This window comes from Glycine max, chromosome 12 (genome assembly GCF_000004515.6).
Source record: "Glycine max cultivar Williams 82 chromosome 12, Glycine_max_v4.0, whole genome shotgun sequence".
Taxonomy (NCBI): domain Eukaryota; kingdom Viridiplantae; phylum Streptophyta; class Magnoliopsida; order Fabales; family Fabaceae; genus Glycine; species Glycine max.
The window spans coordinates 20,697,539-20,720,742 of NC_038248.2; the positions used below are offsets into that span (position 1 = coordinate 20,697,539).

At 36.0% G+C, this 23,204-nt stretch overlaps 2 protein-coding genes and 1 non-coding gene across 3 annotated transcripts; all 3 read right to left on the bottom strand.

Moving 5' to 3' along the window:
• Positions 1–86: 86 nt before the first annotated feature.
• On the bottom strand, positions 87–17,935 carry LOC102661906 (uncharacterized). The gene is made up of 5 exons (XM_006593125.4): positions 17,780–17,935; positions 15,853–15,926; positions 1,454–1,751; positions 1,151–1,369; positions 87–1,056 (listed from the first exon to the last, which is right to left on the bottom strand). Exons 3-5 carry the CDS (start codon positions 1,745–1,747, stop codon positions 1,036–1,038), a joined length of 534 nt encoding a protein of 177 aa, XP_006593188.1. The 5' UTR covers positions 1,748–1,751; positions 15,853–15,926; positions 17,780–17,935; the 3' UTR covers positions 87–1,035.
• On the bottom strand, positions 7,877–7,983 carry LOC112998635 (small nucleolar RNA R71). Its single transcript, XR_003263729.1, has one exon. It is a non-coding gene; the product is annotated as a small nucleolar RNA R71 (small nucleolar RNA).
• Positions 17,936–20,055: 2,120 nt separating the features above from the next.
• On the bottom strand, positions 20,056–23,204 carry LOC100804719 (cell division control protein 2 homolog). The gene is made up of 8 exons (XM_003541064.4): positions 22,679–23,204; positions 22,105–22,225; positions 21,558–21,731; positions 21,031–21,200; positions 20,838–20,928; positions 20,674–20,727; positions 20,441–20,532; positions 20,056–20,361 (listed from the first exon to the last, which is right to left on the bottom strand). The coding sequence occupies exons 1-7, from the start codon at positions 23,029–23,031 to the stop codon at positions 20,455–20,457; spliced, it is 1,041 nt and encodes a 346-aa protein (XP_003541112.2). The 5' UTR covers positions 23,032–23,204; the 3' UTR covers positions 20,056–20,361; positions 20,441–20,454.

Here is a 23,204-nt window from a genome sequence, read left to right on the forward strand (position 1 = left end):
CAATTATATATATGGTATAAATAAATCAATAAACATTTTGAAAACAAAATCCTTAATTTAATTTTTTAAGGTTACATGCTTTGTTACATATTAGTTCTTGAAAAAAATTAGTGATTAAATTAGTTCTTCAAAGATTTTTTTTGTCATAATATTTAGTTTTCAAAAGTTTTTCTCCTCAAAAGATTAAATTAGTTTCACATTTAGGTCATTCTATCCCTCCTATCATGTTATATCGGCATGCATGTTTCTACGGGAAGGATTTTCTTCAATGTATAGCCCGCATTTGTCTGAGTCACCCGTCCCTAGATCGTTCCCTGAGGGAGCAACACAACTCTCCTTTGTGCTGACACGAGGACCTGAGGGAGCAACCTCTGGCTCTAGAGGTAGTGCAAGTCCTTGTGATTGCATCTGAGACTGAAACTGGGACTGCATCTGGCTGAAGGATACCATCAGCTTTCGAGTCACCTTTTCTGTGATTGACTCCTCCAGTTGGTCTCTAATTTGTTGGGTCAGCTGTTCTAGGTCTTCAGGAGGCATGGAGGAAGAACTGCGGGACGTTCGTGAAGCCGATCCAAAGTATTGCTTTATGGTGACACCGGCTCCAACAACACGAACACGGTCAGGGTGCTCTAGTCGCCCAATGGCAGCAGTCAGAATATCCTGATGTCCATGGGGGACGAACGATCCCTGTGACGCCTGCTCGTCCAAAGAATCATGTACTGAACACATATTTGTCCAAGGAATTCACAGAATACACAAAGATAATTACAATTATTAATTAAAAATGACTTATAATCCTGTCAGCTATTTCCTTTGTTGCCTCAGACGTCATCTGTCCAGTTTTCTTCGTGCGGGCCATCTTCCATTTCACGTGGCGTCTGATGGGAGATGGAGGGTCAATGATGCCCTCAGTGCTTCCAGACTGGCAGCTTCTTCCAATCTTTTCTTTGTCTTCTCAGCCATGAGCTTTTCTTCTAAATATTCATAACCCCCACGAGACAATACGTGGGGGGCAGTGTTTTGCTTCTGGGAGGCCTATGCCTTTTTCCACACATCCTGCAAAAGTTTAACATTAATGAAAATGATTATTACAATAAATTATAAGAAGTGATTTTGTTGTGGAAAACAACTAAAATGACAAAGTGCATACCTTCCATAAGGGGTCTCTGCGGGTCTGACAAAACTGGGCCCATTTATCCTTGCTAATGCCATATTTTTCACAGGCAATGTCGTCCGCACCGTCCTTGTCGGCTGCAAGTATCCATTTCCTAGTCAAGTCAGATTTAAACTGCCTCCAGCGCTCACCGAAAATCTGAAGAATTTTCTTCTTTGTCCTACTGTCAAAAGCTTCAAGGATTTCAAATTCCGCCTGACAAACAATAAATTAGGTTTTATTGTAAGTAAATAAAAAATTTAGACTATTAAAGAAAATCAACGAAGAAAACTCAAATACCTGAATATCCTTCCATATCAAATCCTTTTGAGCAGTAGGGACTTCCTTCCAGGTGTTATATGTCGCGTCAACCTTATCACGAGCGAAAATCCCCAAATATGTTCTTAATTTCTTCTTGTGGGGACCGTCGGCCTTGCCGGTAGCAGGATCGACGTTGACCACAAGTCTTTCTGCCCCAGGTAGTCTAGTGGCCGATGATCGTAGCCGTGTCGCCTTGCATGTCCGCTTCAACGTAGATGGAGACGCTGATGTGTCTGCAGGAGGAGGAGGAGGCGAGGCAGGTGGAGTAGCCATGGTCCTTTAAAGAGAAAAGGTTGAGTTAGTTAATATTATCAAAAAACACTGTATGAGTTATGTAAATGAATGTACCGAAATGAAATACTATATTAGAAAATTACGTTGGACGATGTTAATTAATTCTCCTTCATCATGATCATTACGATTAGCATGAACGTCATCAGCTTCTTCTCCGACGCTGTTAGAAGTCATTTGTGTAGACAAAGAACTAACATAAGTGTCCATGTATGAATCATCATCTTCTACATTAACACCAATTGTTTTCCCGTGTAGAACCACAAACCACCTTTCATCACAAGGGTCTTGCACATAAAATACTTGCTTAGCTTGTTCTGCCATGATGAAAGGGTCATTTTGGTAAGCTAGTTTCTTTAGGTCTACCAACATAAATCCTACATCATCAGTCCGCACACCAGTGTTGTTGTCAACCCACTTACATTTGAAAACACAAACAGTAAATTTGATATAGTTAAGCTCCCATATTTCATCAATGAAGCCAAAGTAAGGGATTGAAGCTACACAGGGATTGTCATCATGTATAGTTGCAAAGTGTTGAGATTCAGCCCTTAGGGTGACCCCGCTGTTTTGCATTGTACTTTTTTCGTCTTGTGCTTTTGTGTAAAAGGAATACTTGTTTATGTCGTATCCTTGCCAAGTTATAACATTTCTTTTAGACCCATGAGCTAGCTTTCTTAATGTTTCAGAAGCATTTTCGTCAGCAAAGATTGTATCTTTAAACCAATTAGAGAAAGTCTTGTTATAATTTTTCAAGACCCAGTTCTTTGACCTTTTTGGATTACTTTGTTTGACTAAACGTTCATGCTAAACTATGTATGACAAAACTTCATTATTGTTGTTCAACACATACAAGTGAGCTTGTAACAAATCTTCTACACTTGGAGTGATAACATGCTGTCCTCTTGAACCCTTACCGCCCACTCTGTCGTCATGGCGAGATTCAGGAAGGCCAACAGGTTTAGCCTTTTCAATGTACTCTGAACAAAATTCAACGGCTTCTTCTGCGATGTACCTTTCAACAATAGATGCTTCTGGACGATGTAGATTCTTGGTATGCCCTTTTAAGATCTTCATGTAGCGCTCAACCGGGTACATCCAGCGTAGATAAGCAGGACCACAACATTTGATTTCTCTGACCAGGTGAACAATTAAGTGGACCATGATGTCAAAGAAAGCAGGAGGAAAATACATCTCTAATTGGCACAGTATAATTGCAGCCTCATTTTCCAGGTCATCAAACTTGACCGGATCAAGGACTTTGCTACATATGGCATTGAAGAAAAAGCACAGGCGAGTTATGGCTAACCTGACTTTGTTAGGCAAAATGTCTCGTATGGCCACGGCTAACAATTGTTGCATCAACACGAGACAATCATGAGACTTTAACCCCACCAGCTTAAGCTCCTTGAACTGCACAAGGCTCTTAATATTTGAAGAGTATCCTTGTGGGACTTTAACCCGGCGCAGACATTGGCACAAACTGATCTTCTCCTTTCTGGATAAAGTATGACAAGCTGGAGGCAAGTATATTTTTTTTACCATCAGACCTTGGATGCAACTGCGATCGTATGCCCATGTCAGCTAGATCTTGATAGGTATTTAGACCATCTTTCGTCTTGCCCTGAATGTTAAGGAGTGTCCCAATGACATTGTCACATACATTTTTCTCTACATGTATAACATCAATACAATGTCTAACATCTAGATCAGACCAGTACGGAAGATCAAAGAAAATGGACCTCTTCTTCCATATGCAACTCTTACTTTTATCCTTCTTTTGGGTCTTTCCAAATACAATATTAAGGTGTTTAACCCACTGGAAGACCTGCTCACCAGTTAACGGTATCCACGCAGTTTCCTGCTCTTGACTTCCATTAAAAGCTTTTTTCAATCTTCTGTAAGGGTGATGAGCTTTTAGAAAATGGCGATGTCTAGTGTACATTGTTTTTCTACCATGTTTCAGTTGTATTTAGCTTGTGTCTTCTTCACAGATGGGGCATGCATGATGACCCTTAACACTGTAACCGCTGAGATTCCCATATGCTGGAAAGTCATTAATGGTACAAAAAAGCATTGCACGCATTTGAAAAGTCTCCTTGCGAAACCCATCAAACACTAAAACCCCTCATCCCGCAACTTTCTCAGGTCTTCAATCAACGAACTTAGATAAACATCAATGTCATTTCCTGGTTGTCTTGGGCCCGATATCATCATAGACAACATCATGTATTTTTGCTTCATGAACAACCAAGGCGGAAAATCATAAATTACTAGTATAACTGGCCATGAACTATGTTGAGTGCTTAAATTGCCATATGGATTTATTCCATCACTGGCTAGTCCAAGTCTAAGATTATTTGCCTCTTTTCCGAAATCCGGATACAAACTATCAATCTTTTTCCACTGGGAGCAATCAGCTGGATGACAGACCATTCCATCAGATTTTTTCTCATTTGCATGCCAGATAAGATCTTTTGTGTCGTCCTCATTAGAAAATAAACGCTTAAACCTTGGAATGATGGGAAGATACCACAACACCTTCGCTGGAGGGCCCTTCTTTGAGTTTTCATCAAAACTGCAGTCCTCATCATCCTTCACCTTGTACCGTGACGCCCCACACCTAGGGCATTTTGACATTTCTTCAAATTCATGTCTGTACAGTATGCAATCATTAGTGCAAGCATGAATCTTCTGATACTCCATACCAATTGGACACAATATCTTCTTGGCCTGATAGTAGCTTTTAGGAAATGTGTTATCTTGTGGAAGCAGATCATGCACTATTTGAAGCAATGAAGTAAAGCTTTTGTCACTCCATCCATATCTGGCCTTGACATTAACCAGACTTAACACCGCCGACAATAGCGTCAAGGAATTGTTGCACCCCAGATACAAAGGCTTCTTTGAGTCACTCTGCAATCTTTCATACACAGGGTCATGTGCTTGCTGGAAAGACTCTTGTCCAAGGTTACGAATCATATCCTCCAAGCGATCTCCCATTTCTACATCAAACGGTTTGGATTGTTGCCCACTCTACATGTCTGTCATTTCACCATGCCATATCCACGTCGTATAATTTCTCTTAATTCCATCACACAATAAATGCTCTCGTATGTCATCCAGTATTTGTCGTCCTTCGTTCAAAGAATTGATGCAAGGACAATAATATTTTCCATCTTCATTTGGTTGACCTCTTTTTGAAGCAAATTGTAAGAATTGCTCGACGCCTTCCACATATTCTAGGCTGATGCGACTTTCATTCATCCAACTTCGATCCATCTAAGTAATAACTCGGTCATACTCTCAAAGTTATTCGATGCATGAAATTCTCACTTTTTTTTATTAAAGGTGTGGCCCTATCCCATTCGGGAAGACTGTCTTTTAAGGTAGCTTCATACATCAGGGTTCATTCTATTTTGTTAAATCTGACAAAATTTTGGCAGCATTTTGCATTGGTCTCCAACTACAGGACATGAAATCGGTGAAATTAATTTCCCGATAATCAAGTATGCACTCAGAGAACAACTAGAAATGCATTACTGATGTGCCATCATTTTCTTCTATTTCTTAAACCCTTTTTGCACCATTTTAATTACTAATTAGTCTTAATTGTCAAATTAATTAGGCAGTTTTATTATTTGGCTTCATTTAGCTAATTTGATGTTTTTAATCTAATTTCAGGAATTAATGAAACATTGGGCTTAATCTGGATTTTGGTTGTGGACTTGAAGAGGGCAAATAAAGCAGCGCTTACCTTAGTTAATTTCTAATTAGGAGATTGCAATTTTATTTTATGTGGTTTAGTGTTATTTCATTTTGGGCCAGAATATTGTAATAGGGCCCAGTGACTTTGAGTGACTCTTTTTAAATAGCAGCCTTGGGATTTGTGGAAGGCTATTCTGTTAGACTATTATTCAGAGCATAGGGTTTATGGTACTCACGTTTTCCTATTCTAATGCTATTGTTCACGTAATGTAATTTTCCATTTTCTACTTCTAATTACAATTTCGTTCTTGTTTCTTCTTCTGCCTTCATTTACGTTTCTGCTTCATTTACGTTTCTACTTCGTTTACATTTCTGCTTTTAGTTTCATTTACGTTTTCTGTTTGAATCTATGGAAGGCTAAATATTCTACTGCTGTTTCCTTTTGAGGACGAAGCTCAACTCTCTTTGAGGTTTCGTTTATAATGTGGCTTCATGGCAGTTTTCCCTTCACCAGTTAACCCAAATTCGTTAACATTAATCTGTGCACGCTTCATGTTCGATTAATTGCCTCTGAGCCTAACTTGCGTTCATGCTTAATGGACGAAGGGCTAACTGGTGTATGTGTTGCCTACTCACGTATTGACAACCCTAAGTTGATTTTCGCTTAGTAAATTGAAATAGGGTTGGATTAAGTGATTAACTGTTAGGGACAAATTCTCCATAACCCAGGACAAGAGAATGGCTTCTGAATCAGAGGAAACAACCTGTTTTTAATATTATTAGTTTCGTGTTCCAGTTTACCTGTTCTGTTCTTTAAATCACAAAACAAACAAACTCCCTCAATCGTATCAGTTACTACAAGTATATTATGAACATTTGGTTTATCATTGCTCGTTGGGAAACGACCTAGGATCACTTCCTAGTTACTGCATTTTCATGTTTATTTGATTCGGGTACGACCTCGATCAAATTTGGCGCCGTTGCCGGGGAGCAGTGTCCAAAGGTTCATAATAGCTAGTGACGTGTTAGTGTTTAATTATTTCGTGTTTTATGTTTAATTGTTAGTGTTGTGTTAGTGCTTGTGTTAGTGTTGTTTAGTGTCTTGTTATTTTGTTTAGTGTATGTTCTGTTTTAGTTTTCCTATTAAGCGCTTCCACTGTTTCAGTTTTGGGTGTTTTGCTATGAATAGTGTTTTGCGACGGACTTAGCGACCACTTTTGCTTGCGGCAAAATAGAGTAGTAGTAGAAATCATGTAGTGACGGATTTTAGCGACCACCCATGCTGAATTATTTTGGATTTTTTTGTTTTTGTAGCTAGGGTTGTTATTTTTGGCTGAATTTTTTTGTGGTAAATTCTTTTAATCTATATTTTGTGGGAAAATAGCTAGAGCCTTTAGTTTGGTCAGATTTGGAAGTTCCAAAAAAGTAGCAAATTTTGTTTTTGTCAAAACTTCAAACGACCATAACTTTTGCTCCGGTTATCAGAATCGCAATTATTATATATGTATTTGGGGTAGAAAAAAATTTCCTACACCATGGCAGCCTGCCATAGGCTGGCTGAGGTCTCAATCATCCAAAAAAAGTGATTCTGTCAAAAGTTTTTTATTTTTCAAGTTTTATTCACTTATTTTTCTCAACCTACCATTTTTAGCTTCCATAGTTAGACTTTGAATTTTTGTTTGAAATTTTATGTGCTATCTTCTCATCATTTTATAAGGTTTCTCACAAAATTTCAAGTCATTTGGAGATCATTTAAGGGTAGCTGTAGTTCAAACCTACACCTTCATTTACATGACAAGGCAACTAGTTGTGCATGCTGAATGTAGTGTATGACTAGAGGCAATCCATTTGACTTACAACCCTTTGATCCTGAGATAGATAGGAAATTTCATAGATTAGTTAGGCATCATTTTATACCTTTTGATCATCCTGAGCATTCCATTACTAGTGAATTTGTGCATTCTGTTATTGGTGATTTTGAACATCTTGATTTTGAGCATTCTGATTTTGAACATTCTGAGAACATGGCACAACCTCCACCCCTTGAGAGGACTCTAAGGGAAATGGCTGCACCTGATTTCACTTAAGAAAGCTTGTGCATCCAATACCCTGATGAGGATGTCCTATATGTTCTTAAAACTGGACTGATCCATTTGTTTCCAAAGTTTCATGGCCTTGCAGGTGAAGACCCGCACAAACATCTGAAAGAATTTCATATTGTCTGCTCCACCATGAAACCCCCAGATGTCCAAGAGGATCACATATTTTTGAAAGCTTTTCCTCATTCTTTAGAGGGAGTGGCAAAGGACTGGCTGTATTACCTTGCTCCAAGGTCCATCACGAGCTGGGATGACCTTAAGAGAGTATTCTTAGAAAAAAAATTTCCCTGCTTCCAGGACCACGGCCATCAGGAAGGATATCTCAGGTATTAGACAACTCAGTGGAGAGAGCTTATATGAATACTGGGAGAGATTTAAAAAACTATGTGCCAGTTGCCCTCACCATCAGATTTCGGAGTAGCTTCTTCTCCAATATTTTTATGAAGGACTCAGTAATATGGAGAGAAGTATGATAGATGCTGCCAGTGGTGGAGCCCTTAGAGACATGACTCCTGCTGAAGCCAGAAACTTGATTGAGAAGATGGCTTCCAACTCCCAGCAGTTTAGCACCAGAAATGATGCCATAGTCATTAGAGGAGTGCATGAGGTAGCTACAAACTCATCTGCATCATCTGAAACTAAGAAGCTTGAAGGCAAACTAGATGCATTGGTTAACTTGGTAACCCAGCTGGCCTTGAATTGGAAATCTGTACCAGTCGCAAGAGTCTGTGGTTTATGCTCCTCTGCTGACCACCATACAGACCTTTGCCCTTCCATGCAGCAACCTGGAGCAATTGAGCAGCCTGAAGCTTATGCTGCAAACATTAACAATAGACCTCCTCAACCTCAGCAGCAAAATCAACCACAGCAGAACAATTATGACCTCTCCAACAATAGATACAACCCTGGATGGAGGAATCACCCTAATCTCAGATGGTCTAGTCCTCAACAACAACAACAGCAGCCTGCTCCTTCCTTCCAAAATGTTGTTGGCCCAAGCAGACCATACATTCCTCCACCAATCCAACAACAGCAACAGCCCCAGAAACAGCAAACAGTTGACGCTCCTCCGCAACCTTCCCTCGAAGAACTTGTGAGGCTAATGACTATGCAGAACATGCAGTTTCAACAAGAGACCAGAGCCTCCATTCAGAGCTTAACTAATCAAATGAGACAATTGGCTACACAATTAAATCAACAACAGTCCCAGAATTCTGACAAGCTGCCTTCTCAAGCTGTCCAAAATCCCAAAAATGTCAGTGCCATTTCATTGAGGTCGGGAAAGCAGTGTCAAGGACCTCAACCCGTAACACCTTTCTCATCTGCAAATGAACCTGCCAAACTTCACTCTACTCCAGAAAAAGGTGATGACAAAAATTTACCTAACAATTTCTGTGCAAGTGAATCTTCCACTAGTAATTCTGATTTGTAGAAGCAGCACATCCCTCCTCTTCCATTCCCTCTAAGAGCAGTTTCCAACAAAAAAATGGAAGAGGCAGAGAAAGAGATCTTGGAAACATTTAGAAAAGTAGAGGTAAACATACCTCTACTGGATGCAATAAAGCAAATTCCAAGATATGCTAAATTCTTGAAGGAGTTGTGCACTAATAAGCGGAAGCTTAAAGGAAGTGAATGAATTAGCATGGGCATAAATGTCTCCGCATTGATTGGTAAATCTGCCCCCCAAATTCCTGAAAAATGTAAAGATCCAGGTACATTCAGCATATCTTGTATTATAGGGAATAATAAGTTTGACAATGCCATGCTAGATTTAGGAGCTTCTGTTAGTGTTATGCCTCTGTCTATTTTTAATTCTCTATCTCTAGGTCCCTTACAGTCAACTGATGTGGTAATTCATTTAGCTAATAAAAGTGTTGCCTATCCTATTGGTTTCATAGAAGATGTCTTAGTTAGAGTTGGTGAACTGATTTTCCCTGTTGATTTTTATATTTTGAATATGGAGGATGGATTTTCTCAAGGATCGGTTCCCATCATTCTAGGCAAACCCTTTATGAAAACTACTAGAACTAAGATAGATGTATATGCAGGCACACTATCCATGGAGTTTGGTGATATAATTGTTCATTTTAATATTCTGGATGCTATGAAATACCCATCTGAAGATCTTTCTGTATTTCGTGCTGAAATAATTGACCGTGTTGTTGATGAATACATGACAGATCTTTATTCTAATTTGCATGTCTCTCACTCTTCATGCATTGAGTCTGAAATTGTACTTGATCATATGGCTGAATTTGATGCTGAGAGTGAATCTGAAATTGATATTGATTGCATGTCTGGTGGTGGTGTTTTACTTCTCGAGATTGATTTTATAGAGTCAGATAGGACTAACCATGTTTCAGGAAGTACACATACCTCTGACTTTCTTTATGAGGTACAGGATGAAAAACCATCTCCTTCTACCACTATCCAGCCAGCCACACCAGAATTGAAGCCTCTGCCATCAAATTTAAAATACGCTTACTTGGATGATAACAAAAGTTTTCCAGTGATTATATTTGCCTCCCTTGCTGATGAGCAAGAGGAGAAGTTGTTGTCTGTTCTCAAGAAGCATAAGAAGGCTATAGGCTGGACCCTAGCGGACATTCCTGGTATTAGCCCATCCACATGTATGCATCGAATAAATTTAGAGGATGGAGCTAAACCAGTAAGACAGCCACAGAGAAGACTCAACCCGGTGATTCTTTATGTAGTGAAGAAGGAGATAATCAAGATTTTGCAAGCTGGAATCATTTATCCTATCTCCGACAGCCAATGGGTGAGTCCCGTCCAGGTAGTGCCGAAGAAGACCGGCCTCACAGTGACCAAAAATGAGAAGGAGAACCTAATTCCTACTCGAGTGCAGAACAGTTGGAGAGTCTGCATTGACTATAGGAGGCTGAACCAGGTTACCAAAAAGGACCATTTTCCCCTACCATTCATTGACCAAATGCTTGAACGCCTGGCAGGTAAATCTCACTACTGTTTCCTTGATGGTTTTTCTGGGTATATGCAAATTACTATTGCTCCTGAGGATCAGGAAAAGACCACATTCACCTGCCCCTTCGACACTTTTGCCTATAGGAGGATGCCTTTCGGCCTGTGCAATGCCCCTGGTACCTTCCAGCGGTGCATGATTAGTATTTTCAGTGTTTTCTTAGAAAATTGCATAGAGGTGTTTATGGATGATTTCACTGTATATGAATCCTTTTTTTATGGTTGTTTGGATAGTTTGGAAAAAGTTTTGAATAGATGCATCGAAACTAATCTTGTTCTAAATTTTGAAAAATGTCATTTTATGATTGAGCAAGGTATAGTTTTAGGCCACATTATTTCCAATAAGGGTATTGAAGTAGATCCTGCAACAATTTTTGTTATTTCACAATTGCCTTACCCCTCTTGTGTGCGAGAGGTGCGATCTTTTCTTAGTCATGCAGGATTCTACAGACACTTTATAAGAGATTTTAGCAAAGTAGTCCTTCCATTGTCCAACTTGTTACAAAAGGAGGTGGAGTTAGACTTTAATGACAGATGCAAAGAGGCTTTTGATTGCCTCAAAAGAGCACTGACTACCACCCCCATCACCCAGGCACCCGACTGGACAGCCCCTTTTGAGCTTATGTGTGATGCATCAAATTATGCATTGGGGGTTGCCCTTGCTCAAAAAATTGATAAATTGCTCAGGGTGATATATTATGCTTCTAGGACTTTAGATGCTGCCCAAGCGAATTATACTACTACTGAGAAAGAGCTTCTAGCCATAGTTTTTGCTCTTGAAAAATTTCGATCTTATTTGCTTGGTACCCGCATTATTGTTTATACTGACCATGCAGCTCTAAAGTACTTGTTGAAGAAGGTTGATTCTAAGCCTAGGTTGATCTGATGGATGCTCTGGCTCCAAGAGTTTGACTTGGAGATCCGTGATAGGAGCGAAGCACAAAATTTAGTTGCTGATCATTTGAGTCGGATCGAATGTGTATCTGATGCGAATTCCTCCATTCTGGATGATTTCCCGGATGATCATTTGTATATATTGTATAGTATTTCTGACTCTCTTTCTACTCCCTGGTTTGCTAACATTGTCAATTATTTAGTTGCTTTTGTTTTTCCTCCCTCAGCATCTAAGGTCCAAAAAGATAAAATTAAAAGTGATGCTAAGCATTTTATTTGGGATGACCCCTACTTGTGGAAATTGTGCAGTGATCAGGTAATTAGACGATGCATTCCAGTTCATGAGACAAACTCAATCCTGCAGTTCAGTTATTCTTCCGCACCGGGAGGTCATCTGGGTGTTCAAAGGACAACTCGCAAATTGCTTGATTGTGGCTTTTATTGGCCCACCATCTTTAAAGATGCGTGAAAGATCTGCAGCACTTGTGAGCAGTGTGAGAGAGCAGGAAATACACTTACATGGCGACAACAAATGCCTCAACAACCTATGCTATTCTGTGAGGTGTTTGATGTCTGGGGTATCGATTTCATGGGCCTTTTTCCTGTCTCTTTTGGTTATGTTTACATTCTCCTTGCAGTTGACTATGTTTCAAAATGGGTGGAAGCCAAGCCCACTAGAACTAATGATGCTAAAGTTGTTGCAGATTTCGTCAGATCTAATTTGTTTTGCAGGTTTGGAGTACCTAAAGCAATTGTTAGTAATCAAGGAACCCATTTTTGCAACAGAACAATGCATGCCTTGCTTAAAAAGTATGGGGTGGTACACAGGATATCCACACCATACCACCCCCAGACCAATGGACAGGCAGAAATTTCTAATAGGGAGATCAAGAGAATTTTAGAGAAGATTGTGCAGCCAAGCAGGAAAGATTGGAGTACCAGGCTTGATGATGCTCTTTGGGCACATCGGACTGCCTACAAAGCACCCATAGGAATGTCTCCCTATCGGGTTGTCTTTGGAAAGGCATGTCATCTTCCAGTGGAAATTGAGCATAAAGCATACTGGGCAGTGAAGACTTGCAACTTCTCTATGGATCAAGCTGGTGAGGAAAGAAAGTTGCAACTGAGTGAGTTAGATGAAATCCGCCTAGAAGCCTACGAGAATGTCAAGTTCTACAAAGAAAAGACCAAGAAGTTCCATGATAGCATGATAGTTAAGAAGGACTTCATGGTTGGGCAAAAAGTATTATTGTATAATTCTAGGCTTGGACTCATGAGTGGTAAGTTGAGGTCTAAGTGGATTGGTCCTTTTGTTGTTACTAATGTTTTTCCTTATGGTACAGTTGAGATCAAAAGCGACTCCACAAACAAGAGCTTCAAGGTCAACGGACATCGACGTAAGTCATTCCTCACAAACCCTTCTTTAGTGGACGTAGTGGTGGAAGAGACTTCCTTATTCCACCCTACTCTTCCTCCACCATAACTTAGGGAGTTCTTCTTTTCCTATCTCCTTCTTTGCTTTTATTACACTTGTTCGATTCTATTTGATGGTTTAATTGTTTTTAATCTTTTAATTGTGCTACATTGAGGACAATGTGTTGTTTAAGTATGGGGGGGGGGGAGTGTTCTTTGGTTTTGCTAGTTTTGTTGGTTTTGTTAATTTGTTAGTTGTGTTAATTTGTTAATGTTGTTAATTTCGTCGGATTTCTAGTTTAATATTTTGGGTCAATTCTGTGTACATGTACGACTTTGCATGTTTTTCTTTGAATTATAGGATATGTTCAAGAAATGGGTAATTGTTTTGAAAATAAAAGTTCTTGACATTTTATGACTTGAAATCCTTGATTCTCCTCTACATGTCATGATAGTTTTGAAAGCTCAATTTGAAAGTGATGAGTTTACCTTTGTGAGAATTTGAGTCATCCATCATCATAATCATTTGGTGTGTTTTGCCCCATTGATTGCTTGCACAATAGCCTTGGCTTGATTCTTGTTAATGCTTCCTAATTCACATGCATATTTGGAAATGATTGAGGCAATTTTGTTCTTATAAGTTTCTAGCCAAATGGACTTACCTTGAATTAATTCCTTTGATATCCCTTTTGAGCCTTGTTTCCCTTTCCTTGTTTTGAAGCTCACTACAAGCCTTAAGTGAAAAACCATGATATCACCATATCCTTAAGGAATTTTGGAGCTTTGGAATTGTTTTGGGAATAAGTGTGGGGGGTTTTTGTTTCATTGGATAACATGTTTTGTTGGCTATGCTTCATGATGTATTTTGGGCCATACTTTATGTACATTGTATATTGGTTAAATGTTGGACATGCTGAATGAGATGCTGTTTCTCAAAGGCTAAAGAGTAAAAATAAAAAATAAAAAAGAAAAAAAAATCGAAAAAGAAAAAGAAAAACAATAAAGTTGAGTGAATAAGATCTTAAATGGCAAAAGAATGATGAGATTCTTGGTTCTACTCTTTATGTTTAAATTTTATCTTTAATTCTTTTTTATTTTTTTCATTTTTTTTAATATGCACGTATTCCCCATTGCTCCTCTATTCCTTTGGGATTTAGCCACTTATTCCATATTTTTCCATACCTTGTCCTTGACCCCATTACAACCTTAAAAGACCTTTTGATCCTCATGTGCTTGTGTTTATGGGTTGATTGTCAATTTTAGAATCTTGCCAAGTTTCATGGGTGCTTTGAGGGTAAATAGTAGCCTAGACACTTGAGAGATAGAGTGTATATCTTGTGAGGCTTTATCACTTTTCATTCTTGAGCTGATTAACTATTTTGCCATGATTGGGTTGCTTGGATGATTTTCATGAATGTCTTGACTTTTCGAATCTCCTTATGCTAGATGTTACCCATTACTTTCATTCCTTGATGTTCATTGAGAAATATGTGAATGTTTTTGTTTGTCTCTCTTTGATATCCTTGGATTTTGTTCTTTGTTTCATTTTGCCCAGGAGTGCAAAAGGCTAAGTATGGGGGGTTTTGATGTGCCATCATTTTCTTCTATTTCTTAAATCCTTTTTGCACCATTTTAATTACTGATTAGTCTTAATTGTCAAATTAATTAGGCTGTTTTATTATTTGGGCTCATTTAGCTAATTTGATGTTTTTAATCTAATTTCAAGAATTAATGAAACATTGGGCTTAATCTGGATTTTGGTTGTGGACTTGAAGAGGGCAAATAAAGCAGCGCTTACCTTAGTTAATTTCTAATTAGGAGATGGCAATTTTATTTTATGTGGTTCGGTGTTATTTCGTTTTGGGCCAGAATATTGTAATAGGGCCCAGTGACTTTGAGTGACTCTTTTTAAATAGCAACCTTGGGATTTGTGGAAGGCTATTCTGTTATACTATTATTCAGAGCATAGGGTTTATGGTTTTTATGTTTTTCTGTTCTAATGCTACTGTTCACGTAATGCAATTTTCCATTTTCTGCTTCTAATTACAATTTCGTTCTTGTTTCTTCTTCTGCCTTCATTTACGTTTCTGCTTTGTTTACGTTTCTACTTTTAGTTTCATTTACGTTTTCTGTTTGAATCTATGGAAGGCTAAATATTCTGGTGTTGTTTCCTTCTGAGGACGAAGCTCAACTCTCTTTGAGGTTTCGTTTATAATGTGGCTTCCTGGCAGTTTTCCCTTCACCAATTAACCCAAATTCGTTAACATTAATCTGTGCACGCTTCGTGTTCGATTAATTGTCTCTGAGCCTAACTTGCATTCATGCTTAATGGACGAAGGGCTAACTGGTGTATGTGTTGCCTAATCACGTATTGACAACCCTAAGTTAATTTTCGCTTAGTAAATTGAAATAGGGTTGGATAACGTGGTTAACTGTTAGGGACGAATTCTCCATAACCCAGGACAAGAGAATGGCTTCTGAATCAGAGGAAACAACCCGTTTTTAATATTATTAGTTTCATGTGCCAGTTTACTTGTTCTGTTCTTTAAATCACAAAACAAACAAACCCCCCCCCCCAATCGTTACTGTTACTGCAAGTATATTATGAACATTTGGTTTATCATTGCTCGTTGGGAAACGACCTAGGATCACTTCCTAGTTACTGCATTTTCATGTTTATTTGATTCGGGTACGGCCTCGATCAATTACCGAAATTTCATCAAATTAAACAAAATAATTTTAACCTTAACACATGAATCTATCATAAAAATATCAGTCTCCCCAAACTGTCCAAACGGACAATTCAAGATTGAATACAATGATTAATGCAAACTGTCCGCAAGAATCATTGCATCCAATCTCAAACGGGATTCTAAGGTTCACTCATCATGAACACAATTTGTATAGCATATATCAATTGTCATTAATGTCAGTGAACACGTAATAAAAATATTCATTGGTAACAAACATTTGTACCTGTGATGATGAGCAGCACGATCCAAAATGAAAGCAAGAATTAAAGAAATAATTGAATGAACACCTACATCAATCTTCATTCCGAAAAACAAATATCAATATGAATGCTACACTCATAAGCAAAACTCTATAGTATCGACTCATGTAATTGCTACTCAAAGTTAGTTTAGTTGCTAAGGATATAATTCATATTTAATAAAATCTATAAATACCTACTTAAGTGAACTTTGAGTCCTGACATCATGTGTGTGGTAGTTGGTTACGGTGTTGCAATCCATTTTAGTAAATTAAAATATGATATCTAAAAAAAATTAAAATTTTGTTCTCTTTTATTTTTTTTTAATTTCAATTTCAAATTTTTCCTTCTTTCACTTTTTTTTTCATCCAACCAAACTTATCATAAGAGTAAGACACTAAAGTTTTCGTACATTAATATAATTACTAAATTTATATTGATAATAAGATGTATCATATTAATGATGATTAATATATATTACGAAATGCATTATATTATCAGTATAATGTATTTCAATGATAGTGTAAACTTATAATGTCCATACCAAGGGTGCTTTTAGAAATCCATTTAGAGACTTATAAATAAAAAATCCCGTTATACGAAGCAACAAAGATAAAAGGAGGGTAAGAGATGAATTAGTGCATGTTTTGATTGAAGTTAGAAATATTGGGCGTTTTAATATTAATCTAATAAATAAAAATAAAAGTTCTAATTCTTTAATAAAATTACTTCTATCTCAAAAGTTTTTTTTTTTTTTTACCTTAAACCATTAGTTGAACTTAACTGAGTTCCAAACACACTAGTTAATTTTTGTTAAATAAAAAACTTTAACATTTTTTTAACAATTAACAGTTTTCATTAGTATGACATTTTTTTAAGTAAGAACTAAAGTCTTTACTATATACTTTCGTTATTAGACATCAAATACTCTAATAATCTAAATGCTCCAATCACTTAGAAATTTAGTACATAGCGCATTAAAAGAAAGAAAAAAAATTCCCTCTCTATTTGAGTAGAAAGTGCTCCATCCAAATTGCCAATTATGGCCACATTGAATGATGGAGATCCTATGCTATGAAGTATCATCAAAAAGTCACATTTGGTTGTATCATAATAATGTCACCTCCTGCAGTCTCCCCATCCCCATCCAGGCTATTATTTCCAAATTCAAATGCCACTAACTTCACATGGAAAATCAATTAATATCTCCATAAATGGTCTTCTAGTTGTCTGTTTGCGATGACAATGTCATGACTACAAGACTTATCCTTCATGCATGTCTTATTAATCATGTTATTCTTTTATCTTATTCCTCCTAAATGAAAACTTAAATAAAAACAGTGGTAGCATATCTCATTCGTGCTATGCTTTTGGGTGTCAAAATATTGCTTCTTTCAAGTGGCCAGGAGTATTTTATAAACATTAATTAGCCCAGCCATTTCATTATATATATATATATATATATATATATATATATATATATATATATATATATATATATATATATATATCTTGTAACTTTCAGAAATGCTTAGAAAACTTCCACTGGACCCTTAGAAAGTCCACCAATCATGTTCCAACTAGTAGCAATAAAATAAACCCCTACCCCCCTGCACTAACCCACCACGTATGAAAGGCACCCAAAGCTACACACCACTAAACCTGATAAAAGCCACTAATTGCGGACATGTCATATCAAATTAGTTTAGTTTATCTGACCCAACCATGTGAGAACAAAATCAAAACTCAATAAAATTAAATTTTACTCTTAACTTTTTCCTTGGTTTGAGACAATACACAGGGAAATGAATACCAATTCACAATGGCATACAAATTATCCTTATCCACCCTCTAAGAAAAATAGCATTAGCAATTCAAGATGCAGAGCACATATGTGTTGGTGACACTTACGTGAAGAGTGGGCTGAGAGTGAGGGTCTTTGATTGAGTTTTACTACTTTGACTTCCTTCGTTCTTAGCTCTCGCCAACGGAACCCTAATTAACCAAATCTGAAGTGAAACAAACCCCCTTTCTAGTTTGTCCCTGTTCTGTTTAATGTTAATATAATAAAGCTTTTTAGGCTCCACTCGTGCAGTGCCGTGCCTAGATAGATATAGATTAAGATTTAAGACACAGTAAAATATTGTAAGTTAACAAAAATAAAGGCTAAATAAAAAGATTTCTTAGGTAAGGAGTGTAATTTTTTAATATATTCTTAAACTTATACCCGAGCCTAGATATATTTGTGGTATTCAAATTTAATTATTATTATAAAAAATAAATAAAGAATAAAAATATAAGATAATATTTGTATAGTGATTCTACAATCTTATTTTATTTCGACTAATAATAATTTTTAAATTTTTCTCTTATAAAATAACTCATGTCACGAATATTTAAAAATGATGGTAAAACATTCTATAACAAAAAAAAAATTCTTCTTCTTCTTTCCTAAATAATTTTTTTATTAAATTTATTAACAAAAAATTCACATAATTAACAAATGAGGTTAAAAATAATAAAAAATGACAAATGTAATAAAAATAAATTACAAGTGGATTATAATTAACTCTAAATTTAAAGACTTAAAACATAATTTTTGTGTCATGAAAATATTTTTATTTTTGTTCTGAAAAATTTGTTTAAAAATAATGAAAATATCATTTTTTTTTAAATCCTACAAATATATGAGATAACTATAATTATTTAAATTAAACCACTGTAACATATATTTTCAATAAATCAAATTAATATATACAAATATTTTAATTTACCTTAAATTTAAAGGTAATACGATTATATAAACATAGTAGGATTTCATAGAATTTTTAAACAATATTCTCCATTTACCTTTAAGAAGAAAAAAACTAATTTTTTTACTTTTATAATAATTAAATAAAAATATATTAATAAAAGATTTAAATGTTTTTATGATATAATTGCTTTTACCAACATTCTATAAAAATTCTATAAAAGTTAAACTCTATTATTAAAAACAGTTTTTTTATATTTTCAAATTAACTAATATCAAATAATTTATATAAATGTGAGTTATATTTAAATGATAATCATGAAATAATAAAATTAAAATTCCAAAATTCATTTTAAAAATTTAGTTTAATTTTTAAATTCTTACCTTTTGAATTTATTATTGTTTATTAATTATTTTATTTTTTTAATTAAAATATAATTAATAACGCAATATATGATTTTTTTTAAAATATATAAATAATTAAAAAAAAATTATATTAACATCGGTTTTTTGGAAAACCGATGTTAAGAAGGATACTTTATTTACAAATATGCCACCGCGTTTAACTTAACATCGGTTTTGGACAAAACCGATATTAATAAGTCGATATTAAAACTGTTTTTTGTAATAGTGAAGTCGTCCACCTCGTCGGGTTCAATGGAAGAACAAGGAAGAAAGGGTACATTGGTTGAATGTCAAAGTGGCTAGGGTTCAATGGAAGAATAAGGAAGTGGCTGGGGCTTGAATGCGAGAAGGAGGGAGTACGTTTTTTTTTTCTGAATTAGGATGGTTTTTTACTAAAACTCGTCATAAAGTTTATTACATATAACATTCCAAGGAGGTTTCAATAACCGTCTTAAAATGTGCGTCATAAAATGCATTTTTATTATAATAATTACAGAGATGTCATCGTATCACTTTCTAAGTCGGTTTCCTATATACCTGTCGTAAAACAGGTGTCGTAAAAGGTTATTTTTTTAGTAGTGAATTATAGACATTGTTCAGGAATAACGCGTAGACTACTTGATATATGGCCGAAATATAAATGGGAACAATTTTTACCTCACCAGCTTTGGAATTGAGTAAAACCTAAATCTGAATTTTAATGACATTAGAAAAATAGCGATTGTTGGACTTATCAGATCACATGCTATCAGACTGATATTGAACCACTCACTGATGTTTAATCCTACGCAATTTATATTTGAGATGTCGAGTTCTTGACTTGAGGGGTGACATCAACTAGTAGGATGGTAAAAATATAAGTGAGGGGTCATCTTCAATTAGATTTTGAAATTAAGTCTAAACCCAAATTCTATAGATTGTGTATCCTCCGAAGAGCATTCGAGCTGTGGAAGCTCGAGATCTTCTTAGTGAAAATTTATAAACACATTTATTTGATTATGCGAGAAGACAAAAGAAAGAAAGGTAAGACAATCATTGTAAATCTCAACTACTCACAAGCAGGATTTCATGAAATTAATCGCAAGTCGTCACTACAGTTTATTTTACTTCAGAAGTGGCAACTGGTAAGGCGCAATCACCATAGGAAAAAAAGAACATTTATTTGTCTATCGACCGAGCTAGGTGCGAACATAGAAAGCCAGAAATTTGTTAGTATTGTTGACAAATTTAATTAAGAGTCATCAAATCCAAGAATAATTGACCTTCATGTCCTCTTCTCTTGCTCCGATAGTCTAGTTCATTGAAAATATAGTGTGCACGTAATAGTGTCATCACACTACAGGAAACGTTAGATGTTCATTAGAGGAGAGGGAGAGAACAATGATAATGGATAGCTGAACCGATACCAACTTTACCTTCTTAATTTCTTTCATACTCCTTTGAAATATGGGTGCTTAACAGCATCTTCAGCTGAAATTCTATAATTTGGACAAAGGCAAAGCATTTTCTGACCAACATAGGCATAAATAAACTTTAAATACATGACATTAGATTTAGATAAATTATACACGCAGCATAATAATAATAAACAAAATTATAATGCAGTAACAAGTAGTAGTATATAGTATAGGTTATCAAAATAACTTACGGAGAGTAGATCAAGACCATCTGGATTGAGCATTGGAAACTCTTTTGCCAGGTCCTACAGAATCCAACAGTTAGTTACCACACATGGCTTATTGGCCAGATCACCAATATTTTCAAAATGAAACAAGAATTGATCAAATAAATTAACCACAGAACATGGGGTACCTTGGGCTGTTGTGGAGGTCCCATTAAAGCACAGGTTCCGCATATAGAAGTCACTCCAGGCCAGGTTTCTTCTGTTGGGGTACCAAGCAAGCTAATTCGCATATAAAATATATCCAATTAACTAGTTGAGTTGCATTATGAGCACTGATAAATCATACAAATAATTGTTGTATTAGCTTTTCATGAACATTACGTAAATATCTCATCCAGCAGCTCCACATCACTTGGACCAGAGAATAGAGGCCGGTGAAGAAGCATCTCGCCAAATATACAACCCACGGCCCAGACATCATTTGGAGTTGAGTATTTCTCGCAGCCAAACTGAAACAAGACTTCAGGTGACCTATAAGAAAGACAACCCACCTGAAAATATAAAAGAAAATGGTAAAAAATGATTTAAACTTACCAAGTGATAACAACACATTCTGTGACACTTTTAAATGCACACTTCACATACTCTTTTGAGCACTCTCTTATTGGTTGAAATTTCTTGAAAATTAGACAAAATTATGGATCTCACATCTTATCTAATGAATCTCTCTTTAATTTTATAGTTTTCAATAAATTTTAACCAACAATAAAGTGTGTGTTAGAAGAAGTGTGTTAAAAAGTATGTTGCCAGCACTTCTCAAATTCAAAGCTCATATCGCTACATGTATTTTGATATGTAATGTTTGCAGGTTCTGTTTTACAGTAAATAAAATTACGGAAGCGTCATACACTGCTAGAGTAAGCCTCAAGAGGAGCTTCAAATGTTCTGGCTGCCCCAAAGAGTGCAATCTTCAGAACTTGGGTTCTGACATTAACCAGAATATTCTCAGGTCTCAAATCTCTGAGAAGAATTTTACGAGCATGCAGATACGCAACTGTATTGAGAATTTGATAAAGAAACTCCTGCAAGGATAAGAAAGTGAATATAATAAATTAAGTAGCAAAGTGACCATGAATCAGATCCACCATCTACAGAAATTGATGTGGCGGTACTTAGTTTTCAATGTAATGTACCACCACCCTTCAATATATAATTCTAAAACATTTTTAAATTTTTTCTTCTTTTCCTCACTTTATGAGACTAATTTGCTAATGCACACCACACGTCACCCACTATGAACAAGAAAAATAAAATGATCTTATAAAAGAAGCAAAATAAACTAGGATACGCCCTGTTGATGAAAATTAACTGTAAACACAAATTTTATTACATTCACAAAAAGACTTACAAAATTTCAGGTAACTACTCAAAATAGTTCACAAAAGCTTCACTTACTTTTTTCATTTGTGGGTACATAAACATCTTTGGATTTTTCAGGAAATCAGCTTGGAATTCATTGTCAAGATACTCAAAAACAAGAAACAGGTCGGGCCCATCGGTCATCACATCGATCAACCTGATCAGCAAACATAATCAATCAATATACTTCATCATAAAATTCACTTCTCTAGATTAAATAATAAATTAAATAGATGATAAAAATTTATAAATCTCAGTAATTAATTAACATAAAAAGCTACTCTGATCAAAGTCCAACCTTGATGACACAACCGAAATTACAGACAATTGTTACTAATTCGACTACAATTATAGTTGCGAAGAGGGTAAAAACCTTGATGACACAACCGAAATTGTAGTTGAAAACCGTGTTTTTAAAATCTTGGTACAGAACCAAACACAATAAACGATGGAATTTGTTTCGAAAATTTTCAAGATTCTTCATTTCTTCTGTATTAAATCATGAACAACCAGCATAATAACAATTCAAAGTCTGTAGGGAAACTATTCACTAAAAATGAAATTTTCAAAAAAAGAATCAGATGGAGCACATGGGAGAAGTGTTAACAACCTCACAATGTTGATGTGGTCCAGCTCTTTGAGAATAGAGATTTCTCTTATAATCCAGTACGGAACCCCGTTGTTCGCTTGGTTTTCTTCGTTCAGAATGGAGACAATTTTCATGGTGAAAAACTGATCATCACGCCTGCACTTGAAAACCTTACTGGAAATCTGGTCGAAATCATAGTACTTCTCCCTCAGCGTTAGCATCTGGCGAGGCGTTGCTGCTAGTTTTCTCGTACACACACACGTACAAATTAACAAATGATTAATCCGTTTAATTCTTAAAGAAGATTCAGCGAAAACAAACAGAAAAAAGATAGCTGGATTAATTATATCAGAAAGAGATGTATTATCAGTCATGTGAAACTCAAGCAAGATATTAATTAGAATTTGAATGTGAAAGAGTTTACAGGTCTCGAACCGTTAGTTTGGGTTTACTGCTCTTAATTTTCAGGTTAATCTTCACTGGACTCGCCGTCGCAAAGAGAACCAAAGAAAGTGTGAGAGAGGGTTTGCAGAATGAAGAGATTGAA

Coding starts and splice junctions, on each gene's coding strand:
- LOC100804719 (XM_003541064.4), bottom strand. CDS start 23,031: ATGACTGATAATACATCTCTTTCTGATATAATTAATCCAGCTATCTTT. Junction 22,226..22,678: donor GACCACATCAACATTGTGAG/GTTGTTAACACT, acceptor TTTGCTGATCAG/GTTGATCGATGTGATGACCG. Junction 21,732..22,104: donor TGTACCCACAAATGAAAAAA/GTAAGTGAAGCT, acceptor TTATCCTTGCAG/GAGTTTCTTTATCAAATTCT.
- LOC102661906 (XM_006593125.4), bottom strand. CDS start 1,747: ATGGCTACTCCACCTGCCTCGCCTCCTCCTCCTCCTGCAGACACATCA. Junction 1,370..1,453: donor TGATATGGAAGGATATTCAG/GTATTTGAGTTT, acceptor ATTGTTTGTCAG/GCGGAATTTGAAATCCTTGA. Junction 1,057..1,150: donor GCAGAGACCCCTTATGGAAG/GTATGCACTTTG, acceptor AAACTTTTGCAG/GATGTGTGGAAAAAGGCATA.